General features: G+C 38.9%; 2 protein-coding genes and 1 non-coding gene across 3 annotated transcripts; 2 read left to right on the top strand and 1 right to left on the bottom strand.

Annotated features, from left to right (window-relative positions):
- The first annotated feature begins 11,194 nt into the window (after window positions 1-11,194).
- LOC111894843 (uncharacterized) lies at window positions 11,195-12,395 on the top strand. The gene is made up of 3 exons (XM_023890932.3): window positions 11,195-11,722; window positions 11,801-12,013; window positions 12,102-12,395. Exons 1-3 carry the CDS (start codon window positions 11,456-11,458, stop codon window positions 12,159-12,161), a joined length of 540 nt encoding a protein of 179 aa, XP_023746700.1. The 5' UTR covers window positions 11,195-11,455; the 3' UTR covers window positions 12,162-12,395.
- Window positions 12,396-14,829: 2,434 nt separating this feature from the next.
- On the top strand, window positions 14,830-15,960 carry LOC111894849 (deoxyuridine 5'-triphosphate nucleotidohydrolase). The gene is made up of 3 exons (XM_023890942.3): window positions 14,830-15,192; window positions 15,367-15,458; window positions 15,555-15,960. The coding sequence occupies exons 1-3, from the start codon at window positions 14,852-14,854 to the stop codon at window positions 15,797-15,799; spliced, it is 678 nt and encodes a 225-aa protein (XP_023746710.1). The 5' UTR covers window positions 14,830-14,851; the 3' UTR covers window positions 15,800-15,960.
- Window positions 15,961-16,172: 212 nt separating this feature from the next.
- On the bottom strand, window positions 16,173-16,244 carry TRNAE-UUC (transfer RNA glutamic acid (anticodon UUC)). Its single transcript has one exon. It is a non-coding gene; the product is annotated as a tRNA-Glu (tRNA).
- Between the last annotated feature and the right edge of the window lie 6,789 nt (window positions 16,245-23,033).

The raw sequence follows: 23,033 nt of genomic DNA, 5'->3' as shown, positions 1-23,033 counted from the left end.
GAACTTGTAAAATCCGTAACTTTCGCATACGAGCTCCGTTTTCGACGTTCTTTATATGCACGCGTAGCTGAAAATGTTATCTACAACTCTCGTTTAGACTTCATTGGCAAATTTTGAATTTATTTATAATTATTTATTTTTAACGGGCCGGAACACGAAAAGTCCGTTAAAAATCCATAACTTCTTCATTTGATGTCCGTTTTCGTCAGACTTTTCGCCGTTGCGCTACTAATGTTGAGACCTTCGATTCTAATTTAGGTTGTTTTGGTCAAAAGTATCTCGAGCTCTATTTCGAGTTTTTAGCTGTCTACTGCTATACCCGAATCTTGGAAAAATCATAACTTTCTCATACGAAGTCAGATTTGTACGTTCTTTTTATGTACGCTCACGGTTTGATGTTATCTATAACATTCATTTAGATACTTAAGGCTAAAAACTATTGTATTGAAACTTCGTGTTTTTCGTTAAATCGGTGTTGCTGGTTTTTGTCGGAAATCTTAGAATGGTCATAACTTTTTCGTTATAACTCGGTTTTTAGTGTTCTTAGTATTTCTATAAACCTTGACACATTATCTAGCAAAATAGACATCCTTATAGAGACTTTTACACATTTTATTATTTCAAAAGTATTTACAATACTTGACTTTTTAGGTCATTACATAGAGTTGAAATATCGGGTTGTTACATCATCCCCCCGTTAGAGGGAATTTCGTCCCGAAATTTTAATACAAAAGAGAAGTCTTAGGGGCTGAGGAAGAGGTGCGGATATTTCTGTTGCATTTGGTCTTCCCGTTCCCATGTGAACTCGGGTCCTCTCTTAGCATTCCATCGAACCTTTACTATTGGAATGCGACTCTGTTTAGTTCGTTTAACTTCCCTATCTATGATCTTGACGGGTTCTTCCACAAAGTTAAGATTTTCATTTAGTTCGATTTCATCGAGTGGGATTACAAGTGTTTCGTCGGACAAACACTTCTTCAGGTTCGATATGTGGAATACTGGATGTACTTTGTTAAGCTCGATTGGAAGTTGGAGTTTGTAGGCCACTGGACCAACTCTTGAGATGATTTCGAAGGGTCCAACGTACCTAGGATTTAGCTTTCCATGCTTTCCAAAGCGTATCATGCCCTTCCAGGGTGAGACCTTCAGTAGTACACAGTCGCCAATCTGGAATTCCAAGGGTTTACGTCTTTTGTCGGCATAGCTCTTTTGCCTATCCCTTGACGACTTTAGTCGTTCTCGTATTTGCACGATCTTTTCAGTCGTTTCTCTGATGATCTCCGGACCAGTGAGGGTGCTATTAGGGACTAGACCTTTTGCCAATTGCGTGTCGCCCACTTCCGTCCAGCACAGAGGTGATCTGCACTTACGGCCGTAAAGGGCTTTGAATGGAGCGGTCTTGATACTAGTATGGTAACTATTGTTATAAGAGAACTCGAACAAAGGTAAGTGAACATCCCATGCCTTACCAAAGTCAATTACACATGCTCGCAACATGTCTTCCAAGGTTTGGATCGTCCTCTCGCTCTGTCCGTCAGTTTGTGGGTGGTATGCTGTGCTCATATCCAACCTTGTTCCCATCGATTTTTGCAGCGATTGCCAGAATCTGGAAGTGAATCTGCTGTCTCTATCTGAGATGATGGACATCGGTACTCCATGAAGTCGTACGATCTCCCGGATGTAGGTTCTTGATAGTTTTTCCATCCTATCGGTTTCCTTGATCGGTAAGAAATGGGCTGACTTGGTTAATCTGTCGACGATTACCCAAATAGTATCTTGGCCACTCTGAGTTTTGGGCAGTTTGGTTATGAAGTCCATGGAAATCTGCTCCCATTTCCACTCAGGTATTTCAGGTTGTTGGAGTAGACCTGAGGGTTTCTGGTGTTCTATTTTTATTTTGGCGCAAGTTAAACACTTGCTCACATAAGTAGCAATCTCCGCTTTCATGTTTGGCCACCAGTAGAGTTGCTTGAGATCTAGATACATCTTGTCTGACCCTGGGTGTACGGAGTATGGGGTCCTGTGTGCCTCGCTCATAACTACCTCTCTGAATCCACCAAACATGGGTGTCCAGATACGGTTCATGAGATAGCGTGCTCCGTCACTCTTGATTTCTAAGTTCTTGTCCATTCCCCTAAGGGCCTCACCTGCCACGTTTTCGGGTTTCAAGGCCTCTATTTGAGCTTCCTTGACTTGCATTGATAGGTGCGAATGGATCGACATAGCTAATGACTTCACTCTTCGGCCAGAGTACTCCTTTCGACTAAGGGCATCAGCTACGACGTTTGCCTTTCCCGGATGATAGCGAATCTCACATTTGTAGTCGTTGAGCAACTCGACCCAACGTCGTTGTCTCATGTTTAACTCTTTCTGGTCGAAGATGTGTTGGAGGCTCTTGTGGTCTGTAAAGACAGTGCACTTGGTACCGTAAAGGTAGTGCCTCCAGATTTTAAGAGCGAATACCACTGCTCCAAGTTCTAAGTCATGAGTGGTGTAATTGACCTCATGCGTTTTCAGTTGTCGTGAGGCATATGCAATAACCTTTCCCCTCTGCATTAGCACACAACCCAGCCCTTGCTTCGAAGCGTCGCAATACACCACAAAATCTTCGGTCCCTTCCGGAAGAGAAAGGATAGGTGCACTGCAAAGGGCTTGTTTCAAGGTTTGAAATGCAGCATCTTGCTTTTCTCCCCAGTTGTAGGTCACACCTTTCTGGGTTAAAGCGGTAAGAGGCTTTGTGATGCTGGAGAAATTTTGGATGAACCTTCGATAGTAACCAGCAAGACCTAGAAATTGGCGAATTTCTGTTGGTGTAGTTGGTGCAGACCAGTTTTCGATAGCCTTGATTTTCGAGGGGTCCACGTGGATTCCTTCCTTGCTGACCACGTGACCGAGGAAGTCCACCTTTCTAATCCAAAACTCACATTTTGAGAATTCTGCATAAAGTCTCTCAGTCCGTAACGTCTCTAAGACTTGTCTCAGGTGTTGACTATGTTCTTCTTTATTCTTTGAATAAATGAGTATGTCGTCTATGAATACTATCACAAATTTATCCAAGAATGGACGACATACCCGATTCATTAGATCCATGAATACGGCCGGGGCGTTGGTTAGTTCGAACGGCATCACTACGAACTCGTAATGTCCGTATCTCGTCCGGAAGGCCGTCTTGGGAACATCACTCTCTAGGACTCGCAGCTGGTGATATCCCGACCTCAGATCGATCTTGGAAAAGTAGTTGGCTCCTTGGAGTTGATCGAATAAGTCGTCGATTCGGGGTAGGGGGTATCGGTTCTTGATGGTAAGTTTGTTGAGTTCTCGGTAGTCGATGCACATCCTGAACGATCCATCTTTCTTTTTCACGAACAACACGGGTGCTCCCCAAGGTGAGAAGCTCGGCCTGATGAATCCTTTTCCAAGTAGTTCATTCAGTTGGCTGGATAGCTCCTGCATCTCTGCCGGGGCTAATCGATAGGGTGCTTTGGCTACTGGGGTAGCTCCGGGAATCAGATCGATTCTGAATTCGACTTGTCTTGCGGGTGGTATCCCTGGAAGGTCCTCGGGAAACACGTCGGGAAAATCGCATACGTCGGGCACATCCTTGACGTCCTGGACTTCGCGTTTCACATCTACAACATGTGCTAAAAATGCGTGACACTCCTTGCGTAGGTACTTCTGAGCTTGGATACTTGAGATGATACTAAGAGTGGTACTAGGTTTGTCGCCCAAGACAAGGAAGGTTTCGCCGGTTGGCAGGTTAAGGCGAACGGCCTTATCGTAACATAAAATGTCTGCACGATGTGAACTCAGCCAATCCATGCCAATGATGACATCGAAACTCTTAATTGAGACTGGCATGAGGTTGATTTGAAAGAGATCATCATTTAGAGTTAGGATGCAGTTTAAATATATCTCCTTAGTGCCTTCGGTTTTCCCGTTGGCCATTTCTACTATGAATGGTTCATTTAATGATCGTGGTATTGGTTTTAGCATGCCTTTAAAGTCGTGACTCACAAAACTCCTTTCCGCTCCACTATCAAACAAAATGCATGCATACGAGTTATCGAGAAGAAACGTACCCGTAACAACAGTAGGGTCCGCAATGGCTTCACCTTGTCCCATTGCGAAAACTCGGCCCCTTCCACCGGTACTCCTGTTGTTTGCCTTCAGGCAGTCCCTGCGGTAGTGCCCTGTGTCCCCCCACTCAAAGCAGGCGCGGCTTATTCCGGTATTAGCAGTGGGGGCGGATTGTTGGGTTTTCTCTTTGCAATAGCGGGCTGTATGACCCTTCTTATTGCACCTGGTGCATTGAAGGTCACGGCAGAGACCGTGGTGGTGGAAGTTGCATTGGTTACATTTCGGTAGTTTTCCATTGTATGAGCTTGTGGGGGCAGAGTTGGTAGGTACAGTAATAGTGTGGGTCGCTATCACTTGTTGTTTCTTGGGGTTCTCCTGGAGGGTTTGTCCCCTCCTCTTGTTCCAAGGCTTACTCTGGCCCTGAGCCTCCCTAGGTGGATTTGCGGTTGCTGCAATGGTACTCTGTTTCACTCCGTGGTCGATGAGACGTTGAGCCAGGCGTTTAGCGTTGTTGTAGGTGATAGAGTTGGAGGCTAGGACATGCCCTTGAATCTGGGGTGACAACCCCCAAATGTACCTTTCGACCTTCTTCGATTCTGGGTTGACCATGGTAGGGCACAAAGCAGCGAGATCGTTGAACCTAGCTGTGTAGGCGACTAGATCAGACCCAGCCATTTTTAAATTCCAGAGCTCCTGCTCAAGCTTTTGCACTTCGCCCCTTGGGCAGTACTCTTCCAGTAGTAGAACCTTCAGTTCTTCCCAACTCATGGCGTTAGCGATAGTGAGCGTCACTGAATTCACATGGCTTTTCCACCAAGTGAGGGCTCGATCTATGAAGGTGCAAGCAGCGAACTTAACCTTGCTTGTTTCTTGGCACAAGCAGATCTCGAAGACCGTTTCGGTCTTTTCAAACCATTGCATTAGTGCAATGACTCCTCCACTGCCATTAAAGGTCTTTGGTTTTGAGTTGGAGAACTCCTTGTAAGTACACTCCCTTACATGGCCCTGGCCGGTGCCACGATTGGGATGATTCGTGCTGCTTCCTGTACCTTCATTTGCATTGGAGTTTATTTGAGAGAGGGCTGCTGCTACTGCTGCTGTGATAGCAGCCTGGACCATTGACGGATCATAAGTTAGTGGTGGAGGTGGTGGTGGGGTTGCGTTGGTACGTGCTGATCTACGAGGAGGCATTGCGCTGCCAAAAGAAAAATGAGATATTATAAGTTTCGGTGGTTGCGAGTTGAATGATATTGAGTTAACTACCTTAAATAGATTAAGAATTTGGTTTGGCCAACACTGGGTTTTGAGCTTGATTCATTAATAACGTTTGAATGGATGTACTTATGAATTGAACGGACTACACATAATTAAAACAAGAAAGAGATATGCCCTATATATATTAAACATATAGTTGTGTTACATCCGAGTTTAGACAAAACTTTTTGACCTTTCTAAAGGTCTCCGATTACAGAAAGTTTTAAAGAAAAGAATATTCTTATCCGAAGTCCTAATTTATAACAAAATTTGAAATCCTGGCAAGCACTATTTGCGACGTAGGTTACGCTTGGAGCTTGACTCCGCATCTGATTGATTCGATTCCATTAGACGCCTATCAAAAGTGGCTTGTTGATCCCTTAACTCGGCTAGGGCTGCAATCATCTGTGCCTGAAATGCCTCAGATTGGAGTTGGGCATGGTCCTGAATTCCATCCAGCCTACGGATGTCAGAAGTGTGGACCTGCACTTCTACGTTGATCTCGCGGATCCGGTTGGCTTGAACTCCGGATTGATAGCATTGGTTGGCTAGTTTGCCAACCATGACCGGAAGTGCTCGGTCTGCCGATCCCCCGCCTCTGACATCATAAAAGTCTCGGCACATGCCATAGGGAGGGCGTAAGCTTTGTTATCGGCTCCAATGGTGGAGGTGACTTCCCCACACAGGAGTGGGTCCTTGGAAGTTCCTCACATGGACAGGAGGTTGTGGGGCCGGTGGATTGATAACCTCTGGCTCTAAATCTGTACCAGATTCATCTCCCTCATCCAATTCTATCGGCTCTTCGTCTTCTTCGAGATCTTCTTCGACCCATCCTCCATTACCTTGGTTGGGGTAGTAGGGGTCATTGGGGTGATGGAATCCAGCCATTTAGTCTGTACGAGAATAGGGTTAGGAATTTACTGTAAGCTAGAGCACATTTATTTTACCCTAATGGTTGATGATAACCCAAAAGCTCCCTTAGTATTATGCAATGACGTGCTTTTGGTAAGTTTTAAATTTTGTTGTCCACTGCAAACACTCCTCGGCACACATTAGTCGACTCTCGGACAAATATAGTTGATCAGGCTATATCCTTCCCAGTTCCGATTACATGTCCCAAGGCGTACCTGCACTGCACAACTTATTTATAATACTTCTAAAATGTTCCGATGTGAAACTGTTATTAGTACGAAATGAATGCATGCTTACTTTACAAAAACTAAATAAATTTAATTTCAAAAGTATGACTCTTCTCAGAGTGTTTTTGCCCAGTTAAGTTTATAGTTGTATACCAAAAATAGTTTTGATATACTTAATTCCCTATAAACGATGCTCTGATACCAATCTGTCACACCCCCAAACCAGAACGGCGGAAACGTTCGGGGGCGGAGGACGTCATACTCAGTATCATAATAGTTCATAGAAAGGGAAGTACACACCACCATACATATATATAAAGATTTCAAAAATGTTTACATCATTGTATTCATTACATGCTCAAAAGATAAATGCATAAACATCTTTTAAAAGAAATAATTAACGTCAGCGCGTTAATCCCCAAAAGTTGATTTCCAAACCTGCTTAACGGTTCCCTGAGAATACAAGTTATTTCAAAGAAAAAGTGTCAACAATTAAGTTGGTGAGTTCATAAGTGGTTTAGAAACATTGAATGCCATTCCAAAATGAGTGTATATTTTCCAAGAAAATCCCTTATTTTCTTATAAAAGAATGAAATGCATGAGAGTATTTGTGTTGAAAAATGTAGCTAGTTGAACCAAGAAAATCCCTTATTTTCCTAATAGTTGTTTGGTTGTATACAGGAAAAACCCTTATTTTCCTAACATAACTGGCAGCCTCTAAGACCGAAAATCGCAAGCAACCGACGTGCTTAAAAGTTGTGGCATAGTTTTATATAATAAAGCTATACGAAGATCGCACTTGTTAGATGAAGAATAGTTAATAGCTACTCATTCATAAAAGCATAATACCATAATAATTGTATATCCGGTGAGTTTTATAACCATACTAAACATAATATGCCTGTAGCGACGTTCTTCAGGCGTCGTAGCGTTATGACAACTGTCACCCCAAAAGACGAACTGTAGCTAACAGTCAGGGCGCGGGATCATGACTTCCCGTATAGATCTATACACATTTGACACGTTCTCCGAACGGGAGACTCTGGTTATAGACAGGACTTGAAGCGGTACCTTTTCGCAAAAAGGTATGATTTGAAGATGTACACGTCTCACGGATTCTCAACTAAGTCTGTATTAAAGTAGTAGTTTTGTATGCAAAGTTTATCCTTTTTCACAATATTTGACAAAGCATAAATCATAAGTTCTTTGGATGTATAAAACGGTTTAGTAAAGAATGTTACCCTTGATATGATGTATTTGTATGTAAACGTATAAATAAAACATATTTCTATTTATAAACATATTGTATCCCAAGAGGGTAAAGTTGTGTTATGAGGTGTTTTGCATGATAATGACTTCATAAGACAGTTAAAACAACAGTATGAAAAGTATATAAAAAGATCGATGTTTCACACGATTTTAGTCGTGTGTTTACTTGTATTCCCCCCCCCCCCCTAAAAGAGTATAAAAAGCATTTAAAAACGTATTTAAAGTGTGTTTGCAGGGGTATGAACTCACTTGATTGAAGTGGTTGATTTGAAATAGTCGAGAGAAGAATCGAGCAGAACTTCGACAGGAAGAGTTGAAAGCAAGGGAAAATCTCGGGAATCTCGGGAACACAAAACCTTCCTTCGGGACTTGAAGGTGAAAACCGGGGCTTCGGGAGGGCTTCGGGAGCTTAACCGCAGAGTTTCAGCACGAGAGATGGAAGAATGGAGCACCTAAACCCGGCACCCCAAGAGTTCTATTTATAGGGGCATTTCTGGTGTGCCATGCCGTGGCTAAGGTTGGCCACGTCGTGGGGAGCAAGCCCTATCCCCTTCCGTTGATTGGACGCCCTCAGTCGCTTGCCGGGTCGCGGCCAAGCTGTGCCACGTCGTGGGGGCCTGACAGCCTCGGATTTTGGACCCCGAACTGTAAAATCCGTAACTTTCGCATACGAGCTCCGTTTTCGACGTTCTTTATATGCACGCATAGCTGAAAATGTTATCTACAACTCTCGTTTAGACTTCATTGGCAAACTTTGACTTTATTTTTAATTATTTATTTTTAACGGGCCGGAACACGAAAAGTCGTAGTCTGTGGTTATAATCAAAGTCTCCTGGAGGGAGAGCGAGAGTTTGTGTATAGATCTATACGGAGGTGACTCCCCCACACCTCAGCTGTTCGCTACAATTAGACTCGGCCAGTCTAGGGTGACAAAATCTTAAGATCAATTCCGGCGTTCACCAGAGTGCCAAGACAGACGAACTAGTCATTATCATGCATGGTTATAACGACTCACATAAATAAATCCAATGTAAACAAGGTAATTCAAAATCATTCACGTGATGGGTAACCATTCAAACCGTTATAAGATATGTTTGTTCTGGAAAACATCGGGTTTTTCGGGGAAGTTCAACATTTTCACTTGTACGTTAATACAAATTTTTCAGTTATACATGTTTTGAAATCATCATGCATATATTTACGGATCTTCACACCTTTTTACAAACAATGGTCTTTTCAGAAAATATTGGATTTTTTGGGTTGTTTTCGTTCAAACTACACAAAACATTTTCATACCAAACATGCATATGAACTCACCAACATTCCATATGTTGACCGTTTTTCAAAATAACTTGTATTCTCAGGTAACAGGTAAGTTGAGGAATAAGTGCCAAGTATATCAGTGTGTTTTGCTTTTGAAAACTATCAAACCATTTATGTATGGATTTGTAATGTTAAAACAATGTACTTGATGTGAACAATGTCAGTTGTAATATATTGATGCATGGTGATGTGTATGTTATGATTCATGTATATTCATTATGATGATATTCAATTTAAGTCACGCGAGCCCTCGGACGTTTCCGCCGTCTAGTTTGGGGGTGTGACACATAGGGCCATTCGTGTAATTTACTATAACAAATAACATATGTGGGTATTTTGAGTGGGGTTCGATGTCAGGCAGAACCCGACGATTGTATTGTATGCTGTTATCTTTGTGATTATCACATGTGTTGGTAGGATTATGTGTTTGTATGTTGGACGGGGCCCGTTATGTGAGTATGGGTGGGGGTCGTTATGTGATTAGTTATGTATGGTGTGAGGTATCTTGGGAAAATCACTAATCTTTGTGCTTACAATTTTCAGTTTATGTTTTAGGTACTTCGGTTTTCAAACGGAAGAGCTCAGGATCGTTGCAGAGCACACAACACATGTTTCTGCATTCTATGAATTACTCTGATTTGATGATGTTTTGCTGAATCTTGATTACTTTGGTTTTATGGGAATGTTATGTATTAACGATTTATTAATCTAAAGAAGAAAATTTTATGTTACTATTTTTGGGATGTTTCACTAGTTGATAAAAAAAAGACATTTAATAAGATATAGTAAATAAGCTAGTTGGAATATCTAAAATGACAATTACAAGAATATGATTTTTTATAACTAATTAAGGGTATATTTAAGAAATTTTTAAAAAATTCCTAAAATGTAGTTTTTTTTAAAGCTAATTATAAACTATTTATTGATTGTCAAAATGACAACTAAAAAACCTCGAAAAATAAGCTAGTTGTGACGTGTTAAACACAACATCAATCTAAGTACCACTATAATATATATTCTATGATTGATTTATTTGTATATGTACATAAATTTTGAAGCTTGGACATTTTTTTTAGAACGATGATATTAAAATTAAAAAACTAGCTAAAACTATGGATTACATATGAAGAGTTAAAAAAAAAAGGACAATTCACCCACTCTTACCAATTAATTAACACAAAACTAAGGATTTCCAATTCTAATACAAAAGAACGATTGAGACCGAATAGAATCCTAAATTTAAGACTTAACAGGCTTGCAGCTGCTAAAAAGCAACCTATTCCAAAAAGACAAATAAACCAAAAAATGGTCACACAATTAACATCCAAACATCTTTTAACATTGTCGGCAATACGCACTTGATCAATCCAAGCAACCCAATCTGAAATAGAGCTAAAGATTGGAATGTCCAATTCCCACAAATCCACAACCATACCACAAGAAAAGAAAAGAAGATATGATTGACTCTCTCCACATCAAAATCACATACATGACAACTGATAGAGCCAATATCAATAATATTAAATCAAAATTTATAATTAATCTTTTAAAATGGCAATTAAGGTATGACTATGGATGAGAAAAGGAACCGACCTGGCTGGAACCGACTCGGGAACCGAACTTGTGGAAAATAAAAACCGAATCGGACTGTCGGTTTTACCGGTTTTTATCGCGTCTTCAATGTTGGAACCGACCCTCGATAAATTGCAACATACGGTTCCGGTTTTTGCCCGTCTACCGGTTCTAAAAATCCACAAGAATATCCTCTCGGTCCCGGCCCGACCGGTTCCATCGGGTTTCGGTACCGGTACCAGTTCCAGCATGTTCTTCGTTCCATATGTTCATTCCTAGGTATGACAATTAAAATAAAGATGACTAAAAGTATATGATTTTTTAATAGATATTTATCTAATTTTATATTTTAAATTTATTATAATATTTAATAATTAATTTTATTTATAAAAAATATAATGTCGATATATTATTTTTAATAATATATATTTGTATGTATTTTAACTATGTATTTTAACCTATCATTGATCATGTGTACACCAAAATGCAACCCCTTCCAACATTGTCAATTCAAATTTTAATGCTATTTTAATTAGATCACACATCTTATATTAACAGGAAAAATAAAAATCAAACAGTGCCTAGCCGACACTATTGGACCGGCGCGTACGGCTGCCTCATCATTCCGTTCCGTCATCATTCTTCAAGCAGTCCACACTCAATTTGGGAATTTCCAACCACTCAATACGACCTTAATTTCACACCCACCTCTCCACTTCCTCACATTCATACTCACGGATTTTGATCAATCAGAACAACTTCTAGCAGTGATTCAGCTTCATTGATCGTCACAGAAAGAAATTTTCAGGTGGGAAAGAGAAATGAACGACGGGGATGCAGCAAAGAAGCTAGGCTCGCCGGTGGTGCTGGTGTCGGCTACATCTGCCACTGTTAACGGCATAAATAGTGGTGGTGGTGGTTTGTTCAGCAAAACTCGATATAAGTTCTGGGCAATTACTGCAATTTTGCTACTAGCTTTGTGGTCTATGTTCACCGGCTCCGTCACTCTCAGATGGTCCGGCGCCGGCAACATTAGCAACCCTCTCTCTGATTCCTTCGATTCCCCAGTCCGCGACCTCGACATCTTGGTACCAATCTCTCTATCTTTCTCTACAAACACAATTTTGATTGAACTGAATCTGATTGAAATTCTGTGAATGATTTAGGAAGTTGAGGAGCGGGAGAAACTGGTGAGGAGATTTTGGAATATCTACACACACAGCAGAACAACACGGTTGCCGAGTTTCTGGCAGGAGGCGTTTGAGGCGGCATACGAGCATCTCACCAGCGACGTCGCCGGATCAAGAAACGCGGCCATTTCAGAAATCGCCAAGATGTCGTTAGTCTCCGTGGATGTCGAGCCATTGCCTCTCAACTCGGTTCGCTTTCTTTTAAACCTTAATCAATCATAAATCTACTCTGATTCAATCTCATTGGTTTTAAACAACACTTTTGCTTATTACACAGGGTTTTGGAGGAAGCAGGAAAAGCATGAGGCAAGGTGTTGTCAGGAAGAACACTGCATAAATCTTGCCCACCAACTGTTCGACTAAATGCCATGTAATAAAGTTTCAATTTTCCGAATAGATTACTACATAGTGAAGGCGTGTTTTAGTCGTTTCCAGCATAATAGCTGGAGATGTTGAGCTTCAAGCTGCAAATGCAGTGGTTGTACCAAAATTGTGAACAACATTTATAGTTTTATACATCATGTTATGATAAGAACAATGGGGTATTGAAATATTAATTGCTTGTTTCTTAGTGGGATTTGAAGTAAAATTACATTCCTATGCTTTGAAACTTTACATACAGTTGATCAAATTTTGCGTAATACTATAAACGTTAGGCATGAATGATGAATCAAAGCACGAAATCTTGTAATACTTTGGAAGTGTAGATTTATTGGGTGGTGGGTCTAGGGATGATGAATCCATGTGTATTTCACAACTTTTGTCGATCAAATTTTAGCATCTATGAAATCATGTAATATTATGGAAGTCAACCATTGTGTGTGTTAGTTTAATAGATTATTTGTTTGATTAATTGTTCATGTTTGTTAAGATGCTAAAGAGATATAAACGAAAGTAAACATCTAAATCAAGAACCATAAACTCGGGTCAAAAGTAAAAAAATAGGTCATTTAGATAATCAAAACTAATAGTCAAATTTGAAAAAATCATGTACAAATTACAAAATAGTAAATGAGAGCAAAAAATGTATATCTATTTGACGTTGATAAAGTTTGAAAGAATAAACTTTGTTGATGGATGGATGTCACGGTGCTTTTAGCTTTTCATGATCCCATGACGTTTAATACATAGAACAAACACTAAAAATGTATTTATAAACTTTTACTTTAAGGAGTTTTTTTTTTCTTTTTAAATATAAAGTTAGTAATAATTGTATTAAAGATATACATTGTCGAAGATATCTTTATCAGATAAATAATAGGACGAAATCATTTAATGTTTCTTGAGATATTGATCTCAAATAATATTTTTATAATTATAGTTTTGAAAAAAGTTTGTATTGATAGTCGGTAGATGTTGGTTGAATGATGTCATGTTCGTTTTCCTTATTCCCCTATATTTTGCAAAATGAGTTTCTACATTCAAACAGACAAACACATAGAATATAATCTAACTTATGTTAATACAAAACGATATGATTTAATTTATATTAGACAAAAGTGCAAGCATCTTATGAAAAAAAAAACATAAAACTTTATTAACTTATGTAATTAACAATCAAAGATGAGTAGCTAATTCTAATATTTTAGAATCCAAAATTCCAATTTTTTTCTTTTGAAAAGTCAAACTAATCTACTCCTAATTTTCACCATTTATGTCTAAAATGAGACTTGAACCCATAACCTATCAAATGAGAGAGTCACTTTTTACCGCTAAACCAAAAACCTTTTTATATCCAAAATTCCAACCGAAGCTTTTGCTATATGTGCCAATTCTATTTAAGAAGCAATTATACGGCAACAAGCATTATAATGAAAAGCTTAACAATCGATGAGCTATCACAAATTCATAATAGTACTTAGGTTTTCGACTAATTGGCTCTTTGGAAAAGTAGAATAGTTGACCAAATCAACATTCTACAACTAACACGTAGCAATAAAACAGTAAATAACTGTCAACAAGAACTAAGAACAAAGAAAGTTACAAAGTTACAATTGAAATCTCAAATCCTGAAAACTTATTAACTAAGAATAGAGACCGCCATTCACCAAATTCCAATTTCTTGATCTTGAATTGTGATGTGATGCGGTAATGCTCATAGTGATTGTTATAAAGGAAGAACAGGTGAAAGAAGCTTTTATTGTAAAAATGGGTTTGAAAAAATTTAGGTTTGTGAGATTTTAAAGACATTGTTAGCTTCAGGGGCAGCATAAAGAAGAACATATAATTGTTGTGTTACGAATTCAGACAAATATGTTGGAAAATTTGTTTTAACCAATTTCTAAAAATGAGTTGTTTTTTTGTGCTTTTTTTATGAATTTCAAACCTTAAATATAATCAAAATGTAACAATTTTGTGTTCTCCTCCATACTTCGTTTTGATATATCACACGTCCAAACAGATTACCAATGAATGAGAAATTTTACGTTAAAGTGAGGTGTTTGGAAGAAATTAACAAGTGAGTTAATTAGGTTTTTTGTTTTATTTATCCTACATGGGGGGGGGGGGGGGGGGGGGGGAGGGGATGAAAAGTTCAAATGCGAGTTAGATTGACTTTGGTTCACTGAACTTGTGTGCAAGTGCTCGTCTCGCGGGTATGACTGCATCACCGATTGATTAAATTGTTTTGTATTTTATCCTTCTACTTCATCTTCCTACCTATTCATTGATTGTCAAGTATCAATTCTTGTCATAATCCATTGAATACAAGGAAAAATAGAAAGATTTTATAGGAGGAACTTTTCTAAGAATAAACTTTTTTTGGCCACAAGTGAGTCGTAGAAGTGTTGAGGGCTCGTTGATAGTGGGCCGAGGTTGGTTGGATGGGCTACTTGCTCCAAATTTTATAGAATATTATATAGCTATTCGAATCCGAAAAATTGGATTTATGTGTATATGCGAGTTTCAGGTAATTTGGGATACAAAAATTATGGAAAAGCATAATATGCTGTATATTTATTTATAAATCCTTATAGGGGGTGCATATATGATAGTGCACATTAGGAAGATGATAGCTCTTCAGTAAACATGGCGGGAATTCTTGGCGCCATACGACATACTCTATCTTTTAGGAGGGACTATTTCATCCCTTATAAACCCTACCCCCATCACCATAACCCTTTTCATCCATTTCGTTCTCCCATCTTCAATCGCTCATCAAAATCATCATCCTTTCGGCTAATTTCAGCCATGTCAAACATCAACAACATCCCTGACATCGAAGGACCTGCCCCAAAGGTTCAGAAAATCGACGATCGGAACGGAAGCTCCGACCACCAACTACCTTTTTTCAAAGTGAAGAAGCTATCGGAGAAAGCTGTTTTGCCTGCGAGAGGTTCGTCTCTTGCCGCTGGTTACGATCTTTCAAGGTACGTAACGTTAATTGCCACAATCAAAACCTACTTTTCATCTACTTGTTATTGCTTCTATTCAGGAAAGCTATAAATTTAGTAATGAAAATAACTTATGTTGGATTAGAATGAAATCGAATTTGATTGTTCATATGATTTTGTTAACTTTATTTGGATTTGTCTTCGATCCAGTGCAACAGACACTAAAGTACCAGCGAGAGGCAAAACACTGATTCCCACGGATTTATCCATTGCAGTACCAGAAGGAACATATGCTCGAATTGGTATGCATTTGTGCTTCTTCGGTTGACTACTTTCTTAAAAACAAGATCCATAGTTGTATAATCATTAACGTATTTATCATTATGATTGTTTTGAAGCTCCAAGATCCGGTCTAGCATGGAAACATTCGATTGATGTCGGAGCAGGTGTGATTGATGCCGACTACAGGGGTCCGGTTGGAGTGATCTTGTTCAACCATTCCGATAATGATTTTGAAGTGAAAACGGGTGATCGAATTGCACAGTTGATTATCCAGAAGATCATCGTACCAGAAGTCATGGAGGTTGATGATCTTGATTCAACAGTAAGGGGCGCGGGTGGGTTTGGATCAACTGGAGTTTAACATTTCATACAAGTAAAATTATTCATTAGGAAATAGGAAATGTTATGTAATTTGGCTCCTAGATTTTGGTAGTTTACTTGGTTGCCTAATATGGCTGTTTTATGGATGGAGCATTTTGTCGAACAGTTGGTGGGTATGTGAAAAAGGCTCGAATTATCTTATTTGATATTTCACTGCTACATATTGATGAAGTGAGAAATCATTCTTGCAACTGTTGAACATGATGTTATCGAAACAAAAATAGTTTTACTACTCAATAAATCAAACCAAAAAATTAGAGTTCTATCTTATAAAACATTAAAACTAAAAAAAGTAAACAACTAGATGAATAAATAATGTATGGGAAAAGTATGTCTTCATGTAATAAAAAAGGTTCCATTGCCGGGAATCGAACCCGGGTCTCCTGGGTGAAAGCCAGATATCCTAACCGCTGGACGACAATGGAATTGTTGGAAGTGTTTCTCAAAGAAAGATAATGTATCACATACTCTTTGTTGCAAATAGTTAAATTTTGAAAACACTTTTGCCTTGTGGTCTTTTCATTTAATAAATCAACTAAATTTTGAAAATTTGTCGTCAAATAGGATTTTAAGGTGCAAAGATGGTTAATTACAATATTACTGACGTGATCCAAAACTTGTAAGATTTGGGTCCAAGAATGTTGAAAAGATGCAATGGTTGTATTTGTATATTAAGGTGAGCATTTCACTTCTTTTTCAAATCATGGTAAATTGTCTCGTACTTTATGCAGTACAAATAGTAACTTACTTGGAGATATATCCTTTTTGTTTTACAATAGAGTCAATGACTTGTAACATAACGAATTTTGTGCATACCAGTAAACTTGTTTATAATGTTCAAAATATATCACTATCACCGAGTATCAAAGACATCAGTAGCCCTTGTGATGTAAGGGATAGTTAAGAAAAATGGGTGACGTGTGGAATGAGTTTATGTAATGTGAATATGTGTGGATAACAGAGGCACCTGTAAATATATACGTACTTGTATTTTTTAGTACTTGTATTTTTTAATGCAAGCTGACAAAAAACTTTTTAATAAAGGAGTGGCAATATGAACCAATTACATGGAAAAGGTGGGAGATTGCTTATCAAAATTTCCATTTTGTTGGGATGTACACGTTCACAGAAAATAGATTTGGATTTCGGTTATGTAAAAAAGGTCATGCATGGAAAAATTGTCGAAGTCTTCCTTGTGGTCATACTAAATGGCCTTGGTTTCATCACCAAATCGAGTTTAGATTTAACATGAAAATGAAGAAACCTAGCAAAAGTGTCTGACTCAGAGGACTTTGGTGTGTTTGCCTAATTGATACACGTGACATAATATGCACGACTTTCCTTTATGACTAGAACAAAGTCTAAGAGCAAAAGCAAATTTTGCAACTACCACAAGATGAAGGGGCGTTTATTTGACATGTGTTTCAAGTTTCATTACAAGAAAGCCATAGCAATATGAAAACAACCTCAAGATTTAGGTCAGACTTGTGTAGCTAAGAGTGATAGATTGATAGTGAGCGTTTATCGTCTCAGATGGAAATAATGTGTTGATTTCTCATTGTTATTTGTACAAAGCATTTATATTGTTAGATCATAAAAACGTTACATAGACGTAGTGAGTAAACGGACAACAAGTTGCGCTGCTAACTCTTTTTGGATGTCAAACTAATTATTTTAAAAATAACATTCATAGATCTTGGGGTTATAACATTACTATGTGTCACACCCCAAAATCAAGAACGGAGGAAACGTTCTGGGGCGGAGGACGTCATGTACAGTATCACAACAATGTAAGTAGTAAACAAACAACAACATCATCCATTGCATTAATAATATAATTATTATACAAGTGTGTTCTGTCAAATTTTAATAGACACTAAAGCATAAATCAAAATGAAAGATGAGTCTTGAACGAGCTCCATCTCCTCTAAACGTTGCATATGTACCTGTCTATTGATGACCTGATGATACAAGTAATTTTGAAAGCGAGTATCAGCTTTGAAGCTGGTGAGATCATAAGTATTTTAGTGTCTTAATTTGTATGTAAGGAAATGTTTGTATATGAACTGTAAGTATTGAAAATGTATATGAACTGTAAGTATTGAAAATGTATATGAACTGTAAGTATGAAAATGTTTGTAAAACAACTGTAAATGTTTGAAAAACCCTAGAAATCCCTATGATTCCTACTATTAAATAAGGGTGTCTTCTATCAAGACCTAATTGTTCTGAATGTAGTCTTCTACCAAGACTTAACTGTTCTAAATGTTCGTTTCTTGTAAAAGTGTGTAATTTTCCAAGTGTAACTATCATTAACAAAATATAGTTTTTACATTTAATGTTTATGTGAAAAGATCACTAAATATATGTAAGGGGAAATTAATGTAGTACTGTAGTGTTGTATTATAGGAACTGCTACTGTACTAACTACCTTAAACCGGATTTATATTAAGGTATCATGTGATTAATTGTACCATACTATTGACTGGTAACAACGACATAAGTATGGTCGTAAAAAGGTATGACGTTTGGCACCCGCAGACCTGCAGGTCCGGCTGTAGCTAGCAGCAAGGTGTAGGATAGTCAATTCAGTATAGATCTATACGCAAACTCACGCTCTCCCTCCAAGAGACTCTGGCTACAACTCGGGCCATGACATTTAAGGCATGCTCCGATACAGTGGATCACAATTTTGTCAACGTATTTATGTATATGTACTCATGTAAGCGTAATCATGTAAAAGTATATGAACGTATGCCTTTGCTACCCAAAGGTATTGAACTGACTGAAAGGAACTATTATGTCCATATATGTATACATGATATATAACTAATGTTTAAACGACCTTCGGATGGTACCCGATATCCCACCAGACCACATCTCAAGCGCGAAAAGGAAATAGGGTAGATAGCATTCCTAAGTCCTTTAAACATTTCTTATATAACTATACATATATAGGCATGCTTATAACAGGATCTCTATGTAAACGTATCTAAGTAAATGTACTCATGAATTTGTATAGTAATGTACTGTAATGTTCTAGCTGTAATGTATGTTCTCTCTATCTAGCAAGTATTGACTCATGAATGAACTGACTCATTGTATGATATCGCGTTCTAGTAATAGTTCTAGTATCTTCCTAAACTACCCATATGGTAGTTTACTAGTAATCTAACTGGTACGTATGGACATGGATGTATACCCTTGCTACCCAAGGGCATTGGCTGAACTGGAAGGACCTTTATGACTATATATGTACACATGATATATAACTAATATTTAAACGACCTTCGGACGGGTACCCGATATCCCACCAGACCACATCTCAAGCACGAAAAGGAAATAGGGTGGATAGCCTTCCTAAGTCTTTTAAACATTTCTTATATAACCATACATATAGAGGCATGCAATTTTATAATATAAAAGCATAAAATAAGTTTTGTAAAACCTTTGAACATAATTATCATCTAAGAAAAGATCGACTTGATGTTAATCTATAAAACGGTTTGAAGGCATGGGTTCAATAAAACAATTTAGTATAAAGAAATATTTGTTTGAAACACAATTGTAAATAAGTTTGAAATAAAACATACAGAGTAAAATGTACAGTGTAATAAGGAGTTTTAAACATATAAAGTGTTTATGAAAATCATTTGAAGGAAAAATTGTTTGGTAAAACGGCTAATGAGTAGTAAATCATTTGAATGTTGCTTATTAATCACATGTGCTTGATATAATAAGTAGCATGATTCTACTTGTATCCCCCCATAAAACATTTAAAAATAGTTAAAACATTGATTAAGGGGTATGAACTCACCTGTAGTAAGTGACTGGAATTGAACGAACTATATCGTAAGGAAGGATCGGACAAGTGCTTGGTGTCAAGTGAAGACTTTAGACACACACAATGATCCTAATTACATATGAAGACATATGTATATAAACAATTAGTGATTAAAACACTAATTAAACATGTATAAACATTCTAATGCGAGGTAAACACTTTGGTCAAGTGCTAGGAGGCTAATGGGTTGCAACAAAGGAGTGCAAGACCTCTCATGGGAGTTTATGGTCAAAAGACCATATATGTTGGAGTTTACGGCCCAGGGGAGTAAAATCCTGGCCGTAAACGCTCAATAAGGTTCCTAAATGAAGCCTAACATTATTACAACTCAAGTGGTGAATTGCTTCAAGGCTTAAACAAGTGTTTGGGCTTCCTTTTAACTCCTTTGAGGAGTTCACGGCCCTGGGACCATATCCCTTGGAGATTATGGCCGTAATCTCCCTTGGGAGGATGTTTATGGTGTTTTCAAGTCCCTAAATTAACTAGGAACTAAACTAGGCTTTTGTACTAGCTTTGGAAGAGTTTATGGCACCATTTGGCACCATTATTTGGAGTTCACGGCCCTGGAACTTCTTGGGCCGTGAACACCTTACTCTTGGTGCTCTAATGGTGCTTGCTAGTCCTAATCTCATTAGGGTACATGTCTAAATTCAAGCCTAAGCCTTAGGAAGTGTTTGTGGCATCAAAACACCCCTAACTTGAGTTTTCGGCCCATGAACCATTTGTTCATGTGTTTGCGGCCGTGAACACCCATAGGTGTTGGTATTTTGATTGTTTTGGGTCCTAGACACATCAAGGTAATGTGCTATGCTAGTCTCTTGGATCAATGAAGGCATTTAGGGCATTTTGGCAACCTAAAATGGAGTTCACGGCCCAAGAACTTCCTTGGCCGTGAACTCACTTCTAGCCATTGTTTCTAATTGATTTTGTGGTCTAAACATGTAATAGTAGCTTCTAGGTTTGTTTCCAAGGCTTTGAGGGACATTGGGACACTTTTGGCCCTTGAAATGGAGTTTACTCCCCAAGTGTTCTTGGGCGGTAAACTCCCAAATCTTGGGGTTTTGGTCCGATTTTGATGTTATAAAACATAATCTAAGCTATATAATACAACTAGATAGAAGTACTCACGATTTGGGATAAAAACCCGAAGACTCGTGAGAGAGTATTTTGGCTTTTCTCTAATTGGAAATGTAACTAATGAATTAATATGGTTCAAATTTCTATATATAGTCCTGGGATTTTTGGCAGAAAATATTTTTATTCCCGGAATGAACTCTACTATCCTAGAGTATTAGAATAACAGTGTTGCACAAAACCCTAGTGCATCCACTCTCCTGATATCTCCTTAAGTATAAATCCTGAAAAACTGCCAAACTTATACCCGAAGTCTGGAATTTCACTGTAACTGTTCTAACTTCTATTGGCTTGATATGGTTTGTTCAGAATGGAAATTTCGGGTTGTCACACTATGCATGACCCATTGTACTCTATTGAGGAGCTCCACATCATTTGACACAAGGAAACGCAAAAGATATAAATGCATGTTGATTTTCCATGTATGTTTTCTCATGTTTTGCCACTTTACACGAGGAAACTTTTAAAGCAGCTCGTCCTATAGTGAAAACACCACCTCCCAAGCTCACAAGAGTGAAAATTGATGTTAGAACCACACATGCGTGCTTCCCTCCATCCCATCCAAAAACTAAAATGTTAGTTGGTCTAAGTGTTGATATTCCTTTCAATGGGTCAGTCAAAAAGTTCACAAATGTCTCTTTCTTGGTAGTAACCCCGACGTGCCAAAATAAGTCGAAAAAAACATCCCTAACAAGATTGTTTCGGTACTTTAAATCCAAGAGCTTTCTCATCAATCGGAAACAAAGGGATTAAAAGACATACTTGAAGATAACATGATACTCCATTGGCAACATATGTTGGTCAAGACCGTCAATATGAATAGTCATAAAAAAATATTGTAACACCTAAAGTTTTGAAGACCAAGAAAGGAAAGACAACCATAAGTTTAGGGGTCGACTCGGCGAGTCCGAGCGGGATCCGGGTCGGGGAGTAAGTGACCGACTCGGCGAGTCGGCCAAGGAGACTCGGCGAGTCTGGTCTGTGCGAGGAAAACCCTAATTCTGGGAGTTATATCCTATATAAAGGGTGTTATGTCCCTCCCTCAGCCTCCATATCATTCTAGAGAACCTGTAAACCCTAGATTTCGTGGGAGCCTCCATCATTTGAGAGAAATAGCTTTGGAGGAAGGAAATCTTGGAAGGAACTTGAAGATCAAGAAGGTTGCTTCAAAGGAGAGGTGTAGATCCGAGATCTACTTCAGTTTATGTTCTTCTTAGAGGTATTAAGCTGCCATTTTCCCTTCTTTGCATCCAGATCTATTTTGTTATGATATTTGGGGGTTTTATGGTTGATTGAGACTCACTTCGAGTTAGAAGCCCAGATCTGAAGTTGCTACTTCAGATCTAAGTGTATCTTGGCCTGAAGAATCGTAAAGCATCAGTTTATGGGTTGATTGTTAAGCCCCTTTGTCTTAAACCCTATTTTATAGTGTTTTGAGCCTAGATCTCCTTAGCCACACGTAAAGTTTGCCACTTTACGTAAGAAATAGACTTTAGAAGAGTGGATCTACAGTTTGGAGTCCATGCATGACTCAAAATTCCTCTGCATGTATGTAGATCTAAATGGACTCGGCAAGTTCTTCGAGTGGACTCGGCGAGTAGCATGAAGATGAGGAGGAACTCGGCGAGTGGGATGAACAACTCGTCGAGTCGGATGAAGTTGGGCATGAACTCGGCGAGTTGGAAGAACAACTCGACGAGTTGGTTGAAGATTGCCTTGGGCTCGGCGAGTCAGGTCGCGAAACCCCAAACCCTTCGAGTTGAAACTCGAATCAGTGAGTCGGGTGGAGACTCAGCGAGTTGGACAGGACAGGACTCGGTAATCGTTGGACTCGGCGAGTCATGGACTGACTCGGCGAGTCGATTCGCGAATAGAAGGACCTTGAGCATATGAACTCGGCGAGTCAGTAGGTGGACTCGGCGAGTAGGGTTGACCTGGAAGGTTGACTTTGACCAGGATTTTGACCTTGACCAGAGTTGACTTAGTTGACGTTTAGAGGACTGTCAGACTAAGTGTCATGTTGATATTGATAGCTCGGAGAGCTAGAGGAGCAGCGGCTCAGGGGATTGTCGAGTAGCAGCCAGAGGATTATCGGCAGAGCTCAGCAGTTCAGGTGAGTTTCCTTCCAGTAGGAACGGGTCTACGGCCACAATGCCGGCCCGAGTAGTTAGCAATAGTTTCCGGACTTCGGTCTGATGCAGTAGTTAGTATGTTTGATGCCTTCGTGGCTCAGACA

This window comes from Lactuca sativa, chromosome 5 (assembly GCF_002870075.4).
Source record: "Lactuca sativa cultivar Salinas chromosome 5, Lsat_Salinas_v11, whole genome shotgun sequence".
NCBI classification, from domain to species: Eukaryota; Viridiplantae; Streptophyta; class Magnoliopsida; order Asterales; family Asteraceae; genus Lactuca; species Lactuca sativa.
This window is presented reverse-complemented; position numbering and strand designations above follow the sequence as displayed.

Excerpts from the sequence above, each read along its gene's own strand:
- LOC111894843 (XM_023890932.3), top strand. The coding sequence starts at position 11,456 with ATGAACGACGGGGATGCAGCAAAGAAGCTAGGCTCGCCGGTGGTGCTG. Across the intron at positions 11,723-11,800 it reads TCCGCGACCTCGACATCTTG|GAAGTTGAGGAGCGGGAGAA; the intron begins GTACCAATCTCT and ends TGAATGATTTAG. Across the intron at positions 12,014-12,101 it reads AGCCATTGCCTCTCAACTCG|GGTTTTGGAGGAAGCAGGAA; the intron begins GTTCGCTTTCTT and ends CTTATTACACAG.
- LOC111894849 (XM_023890942.3), top strand. The coding sequence starts at position 14,852 with ATGGCGGGAATTCTTGGCGCCATACGACATACTCTATCTTTTAGGAGG. Across the intron at positions 15,193-15,366 it reads GCTGGTTACGATCTTTCAAG|TGCAACAGACACTAAAGTAC; the intron begins GTACGTAACGTT and ends TCTTCGATCCAG. Across the intron at positions 15,459-15,554 it reads AGGAACATATGCTCGAATTG|CTCCAAGATCCGGTCTAGCA; the intron begins GTATGCATTTGT and ends ATTGTTTTGAAG.